This window comes from Populus alba, chromosome 6 (genome assembly GCF_005239225.2).
Source record: "Populus alba chromosome 6, ASM523922v2, whole genome shotgun sequence".
NCBI classification, from domain to species: Eukaryota; Viridiplantae; Streptophyta; class Magnoliopsida; order Malpighiales; family Salicaceae; genus Populus; species Populus alba.
This window is the reverse complement of record NC_133289.1, coordinates 16890495-16903373: the sequence shown is the minus strand read 5'-3', so window position 1 is coordinate 16903373 and position 12879 is coordinate 16890495. Positions and strand designations below refer to the sequence as shown.

Sequence of the window (12879 nt, the reverse complement as noted above, 5' to 3'; positions counted from 1 at the left end):
ATTGCCCCTAAGTATGGTATTTGTGTGTAATTGCACTCATTGTCTACATTAATGGAGAAGTGGCGATCCTTTTAAAAGAGTTCATTAAATTCTCTACTACAAAGAACTGTTTCAAATTGCCTCCAATTGATTTGACTGTGTACACCCTTTCATATTCATCAAAATACACTTATGTGGTGATATATTCGTCATGTATTATGATCATTTTTCAAATGGTAAATCACTTTTTTAGCTATAGAGATGCTTTCTAGTTAGACCATGTTCTTTAAGGATGGTGTTACTCTTGATAACTGAGAGAATTCACCAAATCATCAACTACTATGGATTTTTTTTAGCATCATTGCCCTCAATTGATATAATCATGTTCATTCTTATGGAAACCATCAAAAGGTGCTCATGTGGCCACATCTTCATCGAATATTATTCATGGCTTTGATGGAGTTCCCCAAATCATTATTTGACTATTGGTTGCAATTCATTTCTTTAAGCTAAATTGCCTCTAGTTGATCGATATGTTTTCATCGGCAATCATAAGGTTCTCATAATTGCTTTATGGTTGCTTGCTTTCGATAACTAATCATAAAAAACAAATGCATTAACATTATTTTTATTAAGAACTTTGCAAATTCAATTAATGATTTTTTTAAAATTTATTTTTTAAAAAATCAAATTGTAGAGTTTGAGGATTATATTTTGAAGTTTAATTGTTGAAATGAAATTATAACGATCTAAATTTAAAAATATTTTGAAGATTAAATATTTTTAGCCAGACCCAAAACAAATTACTCGATTTCAGGATGTTATTTTATGGGTATCTTGTTGATTGAGATTAAAAAAAGTATTGATTTACTTATGTTATTTTATGAACTTTTTTTTTATTTAAAAAATACTGATTTAAAAAAAAAAATCAATATTTAACAACACCACCATCACCATATTTGCTCCCTTGAAAATTTGATGACCAGCTTGTGATATCAAAGAGTTGATAAAGAAGCTTTCGATTTCTCAAGGTGGTCGCTTGTGATTAGTATCGTGATCTTCTTGGCAGTAAAGTTGTGGATGTAATTTAGTTTATATACAAAATAATATTTATAGCTTTTCTTAATCATTTACTTTTGAAATTAAGAATTTCTATAGATTCAATCGCATAGACCGACGGTGAGAAATTTGTTGGACCAAAAAAAACAAACAGTAGAGGAATAAAAATAGGTTGGAGGGAGATTAATCTGCTGCTGTAAAAGAAAGGAAGACGAGGATAAAGAACAGTCCCTATCTACCTAGAAACTGGCAATAAAAGACCTTCACTTAGTTTTGCCTCTTCCCTCCAAATCCGAATCCACTAAACCCTAGAGAGGGCGAAGGTGAAGAAATCAAATCAGAGTGATTGGGTAGTAATGTTAAACAATAATAATACAATGGAAATGGTTGCTTCTCTATCTCACCCTTTCCATTGCCCCCTTCGTCTCCGTATGCATCCATCTCTCTTTATTTCTCTTACTTGCATTTATCTATCTATATTATTATTATTATTGAAAAATAAAAAAAATTAATAATAATTTTGTTTCAATTTGTCATATCTCTGCAGGGTATAAACGATCGAGCAATATTTCTCAACCGTCTCTGTTGCAGGTATTTCTCTCCACTTTCTTCTTCTTTTATGTGCTTGTTTAATTAATCAATTGCCTTGTATATTATTAGGGGTTAATTTTCCATGCGGTGATAAGATGTCTTTGCTCCTATTTACTTGTCCTGAAATGGGTCTAACCACACGCTTTGGCTGTTGCTTCTCTTTTGTCTGATGATTTTCTACTTTTTTCCATACATGATCTTGATTACTGTGATTTTGGGGCCAGTCAAATAGATTAAGCTTTTCAATTGTACCAAAGGGGTTGCGCCCCTCACATTTTGCCTTGGCTTTGTGTCGAAGACACAGTCATTTGTTAGCCTTCAGTTCAACATGTATGAACTGTCGTTAGTAGCTTCTTGTGTTTTTTTGTGACTGCTAGATTATAAAGTGATCCAGATGGTTCAGTGAGTTGAAGGGGTTTGGATTGTGTTATGACAATGTTTAGTGGTGTTGTGTTTCTGGAATGCTACATCTGCATCCACGGCTTACAAATTGGGGTTTAATCAACTAGAGATTTGAAGCATTATTCTCCTATCATATTGTAGACCTACATTCCTTAATGTCCATACTTTCTATATATTGGTATGCTCCCCTATTTTGGGATTTGGTGTTTTATCAGTAAAGTTCTTTTTTTTGCAGATTATGATTTTAGATTTCTTCTTCTGGGATTTTGCAACCCCACCTGCTTCTTCTCACTCTACACACACTTGTCTCTATATGTGCCTTTAGCCTGTCTTTCTGTATGCTGATTTAAATTTCATAGATGGAGTTTATGTATTAGAAGAAGTTCCTTTGCCCTTTCACACTGTTAAAACTTTGTTTCTGGACTTTATTTAGTATGTTTTCCTTAATGCAGTTCCGTGCTTGTAAAGAACCATTTGTTGGGTGCTCTACATATAAACAAGCTGTACTGTGGAATTCATATAACTGTAAGTAGCCACCTAGCTGTCTAAACTTACTGTGTACATGTGTCTTTCCAAGTAAATGACTACTTATTTCAATAAGTCTCATTTGGATGCTTACATATGACTTCATCTTCTTTAGTTCTTTCACTGCTTGTTCAATATGCTTGGGATATCTATTGAAACTCTCTACTCCAACAATTCAGTGATAACATTTAACGTGGCTTGAAGAATAGGGCTGTCTCCGAATTCCCTTTCCTAAAACATTGATTTAGTGGGGTTATAGCCGTTTGTACATTCACTGCATCTATGAAAATTTTAAAAAGAATTATTGGCATGCTTTGTTTTAGATTCTTGTATCCATGAATACACCTGCTCCTGTCTTTTCGATTAAACATCTTGCTTAAAAGTGGAGCAGGGAGGATGTAACCCCCCTTGCATGACCCAGACCACCTTGCTTACTGCAGTTGGCTGATGATTGACCATCTATTGCTGGTAGGAAGACCTTTTTCTTAGAAAAATTGTTTCTGCTCATGGAAGTCTTTTTAAATATCCAAGAGAAAGATGCCTAGAAACGGGTACCAGCATCTTTATATTAATCACTTTTACAGGTTGATGTGCTCTTAAAATTTGACAAATTTGGTAAATAGCAGACAATACAATAACCAAAACCAAAGATTGTAGCACACAGACATCATTTTAGTTCTGAGCTCATTTAAGCTGGCAATAGGATGAATTTAGCTAGTAAGAAAGATTAAGCTACTGGATACTGAAAAATATAGCCATATCGTACCCTTTCCAGATCTAACCTAGTAAGAAATAACAAAATGAAAACTTCAAAAAAAAAAATGAATCCAATATTTTTCTTGTAATTAATTGCTCCTGTGCTGTGAGGCTTATGAATCCTTTTGTTTTGCACTTTTTTTTACAGCTACTCTAAATGGTGCATCCTGCATTCCAAGGAAACATGTCTATGTACCATGGTATAATTATTTACAGGAGTTCAATCAAACAATGGTCCATAAACAAGCTAAAGCTTCCAGACCTGTAGTTGTAAGATCGGAACTTGCTGGAACTGGGATCCCAGATTCTGCCTATCCATTATCAGGTTTCTCAAGAATTCCTTTTGTCAGTTGCTTGGTTTTATATTTAACCTTATGCTAATCATCTTTCTTTTTAACTTGTTTAAAGTGCAGATATTACCTTTGGGTCAAAAGTTAGAGGAATAGGCTTTTATGCTGTTACTGCTATTGCTGCCATTTTCCTTATTGTGCTGATGATAGCACAACATCCTTTCGTGCTCTTATTTGATCAATACCGAAGAAAAGCTCAATTTTCCATTGCCAAAATTTGGGCATCACTGACTGTTGCTCCATTTTTTAAAATTGAGTATGAGAGATTGGAAAATCTACCCCCTCCAGATGTTCCTGCTGTATATGTTTCAAACCACCAGAGTTTTCTAGACATATATACTCTTCTTACTCTTGGCAGAAGCTTCAAGTTCATCAGTAAGACTGGGATATTTCTATTTCCCATTATTGGGTGGGCTATGCTTATGTTGGGTGTCATTCCCTTGAAGCGCATGGACAGTAGAAGCCAAATGGTAGCAGTTTCTTTTCTCTGTTGCTATTAGTATTTATGCTGCTGTGTTCTTTCAGGGCTAGGTGACAACTTACAGTCATCTTATTTTCTTTCTTTTGTTCTTGGTGAATTAGTGTTGTCACTGTTGAACATAGATTTGAAGTTCCGATGGCTATGTTTATACAGGAATGTCTCAAGCGTTGCATGGATCTACTCAAGAAGGGGGCCTCTGTCTTTTTCTTCCCAGAGGGAACACGGAGTAAAGATGGAAAATTATGTGCTTTCAAGGTGAGATCATGTTATAATTTTTATTATTCTTGCTGGCTGATTTGATTTAACTTCTTCCATTTCAAAAGATTGAGAAACCATTAGAGCAGTTTTTGGTTGTTGAGAATCAAGAAGAAATGAACTTGGCTCTTTGACCTTTGGCTCAGCTGGTTGGATCATAGACTTTGAAACTTTAGTGGAGTATTGACACGCTAATACGGCATTACAAGTATATCTGTGCTTTTGTTTATCTAATGTGTACGGGTTACCAATGCACTTTAACCCGCATTAGAAGCTTTTTAGCTGCATTTCTGTTTCTTAATTTCCTTAGGTGTCATCATCTTTGCTGTTTGAGAAACTGATACCCAGAGATGGAGTGTTGTATACTTTCTCTGTTTCTGGATTACACTATGGTTATCAAGAGTAACATGGGAAGGCCAATAATTCCATACTCGAATGCAGCTTTAATTCCTACATTCTCAAACCACTTGAAGAGTTAATATAGCTTGGTCCAATAGGATAGGTTACGCCTTTCTACTACCCTTCCATCCCCCCTCCCTTCTATATGTGCCTGTGCGCCTCAAGTTTTTAGCATCCCTTTTCCTCTGAATGATTGTTTTAACGGTTCTGGATGAATAAAAGAACTGATTTGTTTTCTATTATTCATGGTTTTCTGTTGCTGATAATATGCAGAAAGGTGCCTTCAGTGTTGCTGCAAAAGTTGGAGTGCCAGTGGTACCTATTACCGTGATTGGAACGGGGAAAATCATGCCTGCAGGATTGGAGGGTATATTGAATCCAGGGTCTGTAAAAGTTATCATTCATAAACCCATAGAAGGGAGTGATGCTGCAGTATTGTGCAATGAAGCTAGAAATGCAATTGCAGACGCCCTACAACATCAAGGCTGAGAAATCTTCTATTACTGCAGACTTTCTGGTTCGCTTGAAATTCTATCATGCTTGGCATAGAGGAATGAATCCTGAAGTTGCGGAGATGGCTGAATCCCGTCGAAGCGCTTGCTGTTTGCACTGCAAAGGCAACTGAATTACAGCTGAATCTGAAGAGATAATTAAGAAAATAAAATATACAAGATAGTATTAGCCTCTGACTTGCAACAAGGGAGGTTTTAATAACTCATGATCAACTGATGGGATTACCCTGCTGTAGATAGCAAATCTTGTAGAAACTAATACACCTTGTGTTTGGGTTCTTAAAGCTTTATGAGTTTTTGAGCGAATGTTTTTTTCCTCGCTGAGACGTGGAAAACAAATGACTTGGATCATCTTCTCAAAATTTCTTCAAACATAGAAGAGTTGGAAAAATGTTTATTTTTGGGAATTACTTGTCCATAAAATTTTGAAACAGCATGCAAGCTTTCAATGTTCCATAATGGAAAAGAACTTGAGGACTAATAAATTGTACTGGTTCTAGATGTATTAGAAATCGGGTTGGGTTTATTACGAACTTGAGGGCTAATACATTGTACTGGTTTGATTCCTTGCAGTGCGGGATGGAGCATCTTTAATCATCAAAAAATTTATTGATTACAAAAATAAAAAATTGAGTAGAAAAGTTTAGATCAAAATGTTATTTCTAGAAGTTGAATATTTGTTTAAATTTGAAATTGAATCTAGAAAATTTTAATTGATTTGAATCAATAAAATCAAATTTTCTAAAACCGGTGATCGCGAGCGCATGCATGTGTAGGCGGGCGTCTGAGAGAGAGAGTGAACACAACAGCAAAGCGAAGGAACAAGACGGTAACAATGAGCATAAAAAACAGCCTCAAGGGACTGATTCACCCCAACAACAAACTGAAAAACACGACAAATACAGAAGTTTGGCAGCAAGTTAATCATTCGCAACAGGACCATGAGCAAACTGAGAGGGAACAGCATTCGCTCCACAAACCTTCATCAGAGGAGGAACGCGCTCATTTAAGGAGTGTCTTGACAATAGCTTTCACATTCAACTTCTTCAGATCTGTGTAAGATTGACCACAGCCAACAAACATGACCGGTGAGCCGGAGATGTAAACCATCGACAATGCAGCTCCAACCTGCACCCATTAAAGAATATTGCACACAAGATTTGGATGGTAAATAAAACAAATAGCTAGAAAGAAGAAAAAATCTGACTGCTTTTTGTAACTCTTTACCTTATCATCAATGGTGTCAAACTTGGTGAGCAAAATCCCATCAATTAATCTAGGATTGGGTGAAGTAGATAGGTCGGCTAATTTCTGCAAGGAAAAAGAGCAAGGAATGTTGCTCGATAATCTGAATCTGGATGCAAGAAAAATAAATAACACAATAAAAACCAGGTTATAAGAACTGAACCTGATTGAACTTTGATAGCTGATCAACAGCATCATTTCCAACCAAGGCCTCTCCAACAAACAAGACCAGATCAGGATTGTTGAGGTAAATTAGCTTTGAGAGAGCTCTCATTAATGGTTCATTGTCCTGAAGTACTTGACATTGAATTAGAAAAAGAAAACGAAAGCATACAGATAAGCACATGAGGTAAAAATATTGCCTGGTGCATTGGGTTATTAAGATTTGTTGTTAAAACAGGGATGATCCTATTGAGTTCTTCTATTCCATTTATCTCATCATGTATTCAATTTAGCATTTTATAGTTATATATGCTTTTACAAGAAAAAAAAGTTAGCACAATTCTTGCTTCGCAAAAATGACAAAAAAGGAAATCAAACAATATCATAATTTATATTACACCAGATGGTTCTACTTAATCTCAGTGATAAAGCATTAGATCATAAAGCACCTGCATTCGACCAGCAGTATCAACAAGAACAACATCAGAACCATTGCGTGTGGCCTCCTGAATTGCTTCCTTTGCCACAACCGCTGGATCTTTCTCATAGCCCTTTTCAAAAATAGGGATCTAACCAGGGAAAAAAGTATCACATCAAGTTTCCTTACAGGTATGAATCACAGAAACAAACACTGGATAAAGAGGCCAGATAACATCATCAATATTAATATGTGATATCAATTCCGTACCTGAAGTCTGCGTGCATGAGTCCTCAGCTGCTCAACAGCTCCTGACCTAAATGTATCACAAGCAGCCATCATAACACTGACCTTATGTTGCAGAAGCCAGTATGCAACCTGCAGTCGTGACATGAAAAAACAGCCTACCCAATAAGGAAGCATGCCTCGATGATAATTCTTCAATAATAATTACAACCACAAGAGCTTCAGCTTCACCTTAGCCAGATTTGTGGACTTTCCAACCCCATTGACACCAACAAAAACAACAACATATGGTTTCCTCTGTTCCTTTGCAGCATGTACATCTCTTAATATGTCGATAGAACGCCTAGGAGTTAAAATACGAACAAGTGCTTCTTCCATAGCTGCCTGTAGCCATAATACCAGATGAGCTATTACTTCTTCCTAAGTCAAACAGAAAAGATGGAAAATGAAGAAACTCAATGTCTTGATGCAACAAACCTGCACTGTTGAAGATATCCTTGTGAAAGATGACAGCTTTTTACCTTCTAGACTAGCTGCAACTGATTCACAAAGCTTCTCTGCTATCTCCTCAGCCTGAAATTGCCACAGCACAGTAACTCCATAAGAATGTTAGGTAAGATAGAAAAGTATGATTGGCACAGAACAGATTCACAAACAGAATATTTAGCAAATACGATAATGTACCACATTCTTGGTCATGAGCCTATCCTTAAGAGCTTTCAATGCTGGCTCCAGGTCTGCCTTGTCCAGGTTTGCCTTACCAGCAATACTGAGCCAAGGAAAGCATAAGAAAAGCGATGTAAGGATCATACAAGGAAGAAAAGCCTAGTCCAAGTTCTCAGATTCAACTTTGGTTGATTTGAGAAGGAGAAATGCTTCCGAAAATTCTCTTAAAAAAGGACTTTATGCACAATACACATGCCAACAAACAGGTTGACAAAGTCAAACCATGCATATCTATTGGTAGCCTCCCACATTCTGTCTTAAGATTCACGCACCACGTTTGATGGGCATCTCATAATGCAGGAGAGACAACATAAACAACTGTGGAAGCATCAGTCATGGTGAGGGAACAACAAGCCAACTAGGCAAGCCTTCACTCCAGTATACCGAGCCTCACAACACATATCAATCCCATGGAGTAAACTTCTAACAAGATATTAAATTATAGTAAATAGAACAGTTTGGTATGTCCTATGACACGATAAATTCCTTGCTTCTTTAAAGGATAGAATAAGATTGAACTTTTCTACATCATGGATATGCCAGAGAACACTAAGGGACCTACCGAAGCTTAATTGATAGTGATGGGTTATAACTTCTCAATTACCCAAAAACTAACTTTACATTCCAAAAACAAACGATAATAGTTATTGCCAGTGTCTTTAACATTAGAAAGCACATTGATACGCAATTGCCTCAGATGCCACCATGTGAAACCCACTATTCACGAAGAAAGGAAATCGTGGCTTTAAAACTCAAAAGGAAAAACATGGTTTCAACACCAATCCCAGAAGCACGAGTGAAAGTGATTAGATGCAACATACTGTTTGTTAAGAACCTAGACCTTGAAGAGATACTCTATATCCAGTACCTTAATGATACTCGAGGTAATGAACCAGTAATCAAAGAAATAAATAACAATCTAAGAATTATGATGAGATTTACCTCTGGAACATAGATGAAAACCATCCCTTCTTCTTAGCATCAGGCTTGCTGTCCTTACTGACTTCCTCATCTTCTTCATCTTCACTGTCACTGCTGACAATCTCTTCTTTGTCCATCATGCTTTCACCTTGATCAGCTGCCACAACTTCTATATTCTCATTCCCATTCTCCTCCACATGATCCGTAAAATCCAGTTTCGCATCTTTAGGTGAATCATCCCAAACTCTATTCTTCTTTGTTACCTTTTTCTTTGGGTCCACGTTGGAACCCTTGCTAACAACGCTAGTATCAGAAGTTTTTTTCCCACCTTTACTTTTCAGCTTCTGAAGTTTAGTGACATCAAAAGCCTCATTATTGGAACTCGCATTTTCTTTACCATTCGCGAGACCCATCCCTCTATTACCTTCAACAACAGCAGCATTATGATTCCCATTGGAGTGTCCATTCTCCAATTTCCTCCCTTTCCCATCGTCACCATTACCACCCTCATTCGCCTCACTTTTATTTTTTTTATTCCCTCCACCAAACCCACTACCCTTTTTCATCACCAGCTTCCTCCCGTCATTCACGCCCTTCCCCCCAGGCTTCACTTTCCTCAACTCTTCTGCCCTTGCCTCCGCTTCCTTCCTAAGCTGCCTAAAAGTCTCATCAAAATCAAAATACTCCACACGTTTGGGATCATAAATCTGGGAAAACTCATGCTTGACCATCGCCAACAACTCATCCACATACAACAAATGGAGAATTCGCTGATACACAGCGACAAAAACGAGGCCAAGGTCGTTATGGAAAGTCCATTTAAGGGTGTAAGAGGCGCCAGGGGCATCGTAATTGTAGGATGCTGTACCGGATCGTTCTTCCAACAGACAAGATCGAATCAAAGTATCAATGGGCGATCCTTTTAATGCATTTCCGAGCTCTTTACATGTCCATAAAATCAAACCTCCTTTAGTAAATATTAACAACTGCTCTAACATCCTCGATTTTTTCTTTTTAACAAACTAACCAACCTGCAACTCAAATCAACAACAACAACAACAGGAAACTTAAGAATCAGCTACATATTTCTGTCTTGAATTCGAAAATTGGTTTAGCGAAGATCGATAGAAACAAGAATTTGAAGGAACTGAGCGAGGGGTTAAAAAAAACAAAAAAAAGAGATAACATACCTTCGATTTTTCCGTTTCACAATTTGAGAACCCGAGATTTGAAAAAGAAAAGAATAAAAGAAAACTGACCGGCTGGGGTTTTCTGAATGTTCCGTTATTTATACGAGGTTATTATTATTATTATTATTATTATTATTTATTTGTATTTAATTCAAGTGGGGGATGGTTGTACGGTGAAGTAAAAGCGGTTTTTTTTAAGTGTTTTTAATTTAAAAATATAAATAATATTTTTTTATTTTTATATATTAAAATGATTTAAAATCATAAAATTTTTTATTTAAAATAAAAAATTAAAATTTTATAAAAAATATTATCCAATCACAAAAGCAAATATAAATAAAGATTATTTTTGTGTTTCAAAATTATTTTAAAAAATTTAAATTTTTTTATTTTTTATTTTAAATTAATTATTTTATGTTTTTAAATTATTTGAATATATTAATGTTAAGAATATTATTTTAAAATATTTTTAAATAAAAATTATTTTAAAAAAAAACCGTAATTAAACTTCTAAATAATAAGCAACCACCGGTCACTTACCAACCTCCTCACCTTTTTATTGCTCCTTTTCTGTCCTTGCATAATATTTTAAAATAAAGAATGATTCACTGCTTATTTTAACAATTTTTATGGTTGTTTTTCGATTTTTTTATCCATGTTTGGAAACATTGGCAAATTTATATTTTTAAAAAATTATTTATATATATATATTTTAAATTGTTTTGATATATATTAATCTTAAAAATAATTTTTTAAAAAAATAAAAAATATTATTTTAATACATTACTTAATCTTGTGATGCAACTTTTTTAGTTTAGTTTTTCTGGGAAGATATGAACATTACAGATAATAAAATTATTTTCTGTAACAACGAACGGTTTCAGAAACTAAATAAAGATGACAATTTCAATCATAGTTTTTAGACCTGGCCGGTTCAAGACCTGTATTTTAGGTTTTGACCAGGTTATTTGGTTTTGATCGGGTCGTCTGGATCAATTTTTTTAAAAAAATTAAAACAGCATCGTTTTAGTAAAAAAACAAATCAAAATCAACAGGTTGCAATCAAGTTTTTGACCAGATCTTGCTGGGTTAATCGGGTCATCAGGTCATCCAGCAGAGTCACACCAGGTTTTTTTTCTTTTATTTTTTCTTCAACCCGATCCGGTTCTAGTCCCAAGTCAGCTGGGTTTCGATCAACCCGCTAGGTCAAGCCAGGTTTCAAAACTATGATTTCAATAAATAGATAACAACCACACACAAGGTAAAAAAGGAAAAGCATCTGAAAATATTCTTAAACGTATGAAAAAGTTGATTCAAAACAGTCAGCAAAGGAGATTTCAGAGCATACCAGAGTCCTTCATCTCCAAACAAGAGTAATAGCCCCTCAGCATAAATATTTTTATAACAAAGTAGATGAAGTGGGCGCATGAGCAAACATGCTTGCAAGCCTTAACAACAAAGCAAAGACCTTTCTTCTTTCCATCGAATAGGCTGTGGGCTTGCAGAATTCTTGCCACATTGGTTGCATGTCTGTCCCCCTGAATCACAAGATAAAGGGAGATATATTAATGGAAGATTAAAGAGAAAAAACTATGAATAATTAGCGAAAAAACATTCTGGACGAAAGGAACACCAGTATGTGCATCAAAGAAATGAAAGTGATGAGTGGAACACAAAACATGTCTGGACTTCGGATTTATTTATGTTAACAGGTAAGAACAGAATCTGCTTGAGAAACAGCATACAATGGAGCACACATACTGTTACTGCCCTTCTGAACCTGAGTTGTGTATATATTGGTCAATATAATGAAAGAAAATGGAAATAACAGCGTGTGTTTATTTGGGAGTGTTGGTGGGCAGCGCTGGAATTATGATTTGTTGCAAAAACATTACATAAATGAAGAAAAAAGAGTAGAAAAGCAGCAGTTAAATCTAATTGGATTATAACTGATGGTGTGCCAGAAAAATGGCAGTGAGGAGAGTCAATAATGGCTAGGTAGCTAATTGTTTAATTACAAAGATCCAATTTGAATGAAATGTCATAAATATCAAGTCTTTATGCTCAAGGCAACAAAAGTCATCCATTCCGGTTCCAATTTGAGAAAACAAACAAAGGCTTCTCCTACAGCTTCAACAAGCGAAGAAAAAGAAAATCATTGAGAAACCTGTAAATGGAAGAAACATGCTTGGGTTTTCAATCAAGAGATTGAAATAGAAAAGGACATTGGTATTTTGATTCTTATAAAAAAGTATGATATGAGCTGATAAAGATATTTCAAGAAAAAAAAAATTGATTAGACATTTAATCAAAGATTTAAAGTCAAAAATAAAAATCTAAAAAGATTTATTGTCTCAACTTCTAAGAGAAGAAATCTCTAATAACATATAAGGATGAAGGGACATAAGTGATCGATAGCAATCCTGGACCTATAAAAACCCTTAAACACCATTTGAACCTGTTAATTCCTTTTCTTTTTTTGGTAGCCATGAAACCCATCCTTTATTATGTGTCTTAAAAAGTTCATTCTAATCAAACAAGTGAAAAAAACTAATAAATGACATTCTCAAAAAACCATTTATGAGAGTCGTGATGAAATGAATAGATATTCATCTTTGTTCATGTTTAGAAAATCTAAATATAAGACTTCAAACAAGTATTT

At 35.2% G+C, this 12879-nt stretch overlaps 2 protein-coding genes across 3 annotated transcripts; one reads left to right on the top strand and one right to left on the bottom strand.

The window, feature by feature from the left end:
• The first annotated feature begins 980 nt into the window (after positions 1–980).
• LOC118043859 (1-acyl-sn-glycerol-3-phosphate acyltransferase BAT2, chloroplastic) lies at positions 981–5627 on the top strand. Its single transcript, XM_035051956.2, has 7 exons — positions 981–1467; positions 1586–1629; positions 2484–2556; positions 3461–3637; positions 3726–4132; positions 4297–4398; positions 5071–5627. The coding sequence occupies exons 1-7, from the start codon at positions 1395–1397 to the stop codon at positions 5284–5286; spliced, it is 1092 nt and encodes a 363-aa protein (XP_034907847.1). The 5' UTR covers positions 981–1394; the 3' UTR covers positions 5287–5627.
• Positions 5269–10331, bottom strand: LOC118043858 (uncharacterized). Of its 2 annotated transcripts, XM_073410003.1 has the most exons (11): positions 10218–10331; positions 9049–10058; positions 8065–8149; positions 7858–7953; positions 7612–7764; positions 7405–7512; positions 7166–7285; positions 6718–6843; positions 6537–6620; positions 6290–6437; positions 5269–5406 (listed from the first exon to the last, which is right to left on the bottom strand). In XM_073410003.1, the coding sequence occupies exons 2-10, from the start codon at positions 10023–10025 to the stop codon at positions 6312–6314; spliced, it is 1875 nt and encodes a 624-aa protein (XP_073266104.1). In that variant the 5' UTR covers positions 10026–10058; positions 10218–10331; the 3' UTR covers positions 5269–5406; positions 6290–6311. The 2 variants fall into 2 exon arrangements, with proteins under 2 accessions (XP_073266104.1, XP_034907846.1); XM_035051955.2 differs by lacking the exon at positions 5269–5406 and having other exon boundaries at positions 6125–6437.
• Between the last annotated feature and the right edge of the window lie 2548 nt (positions 10332–12879).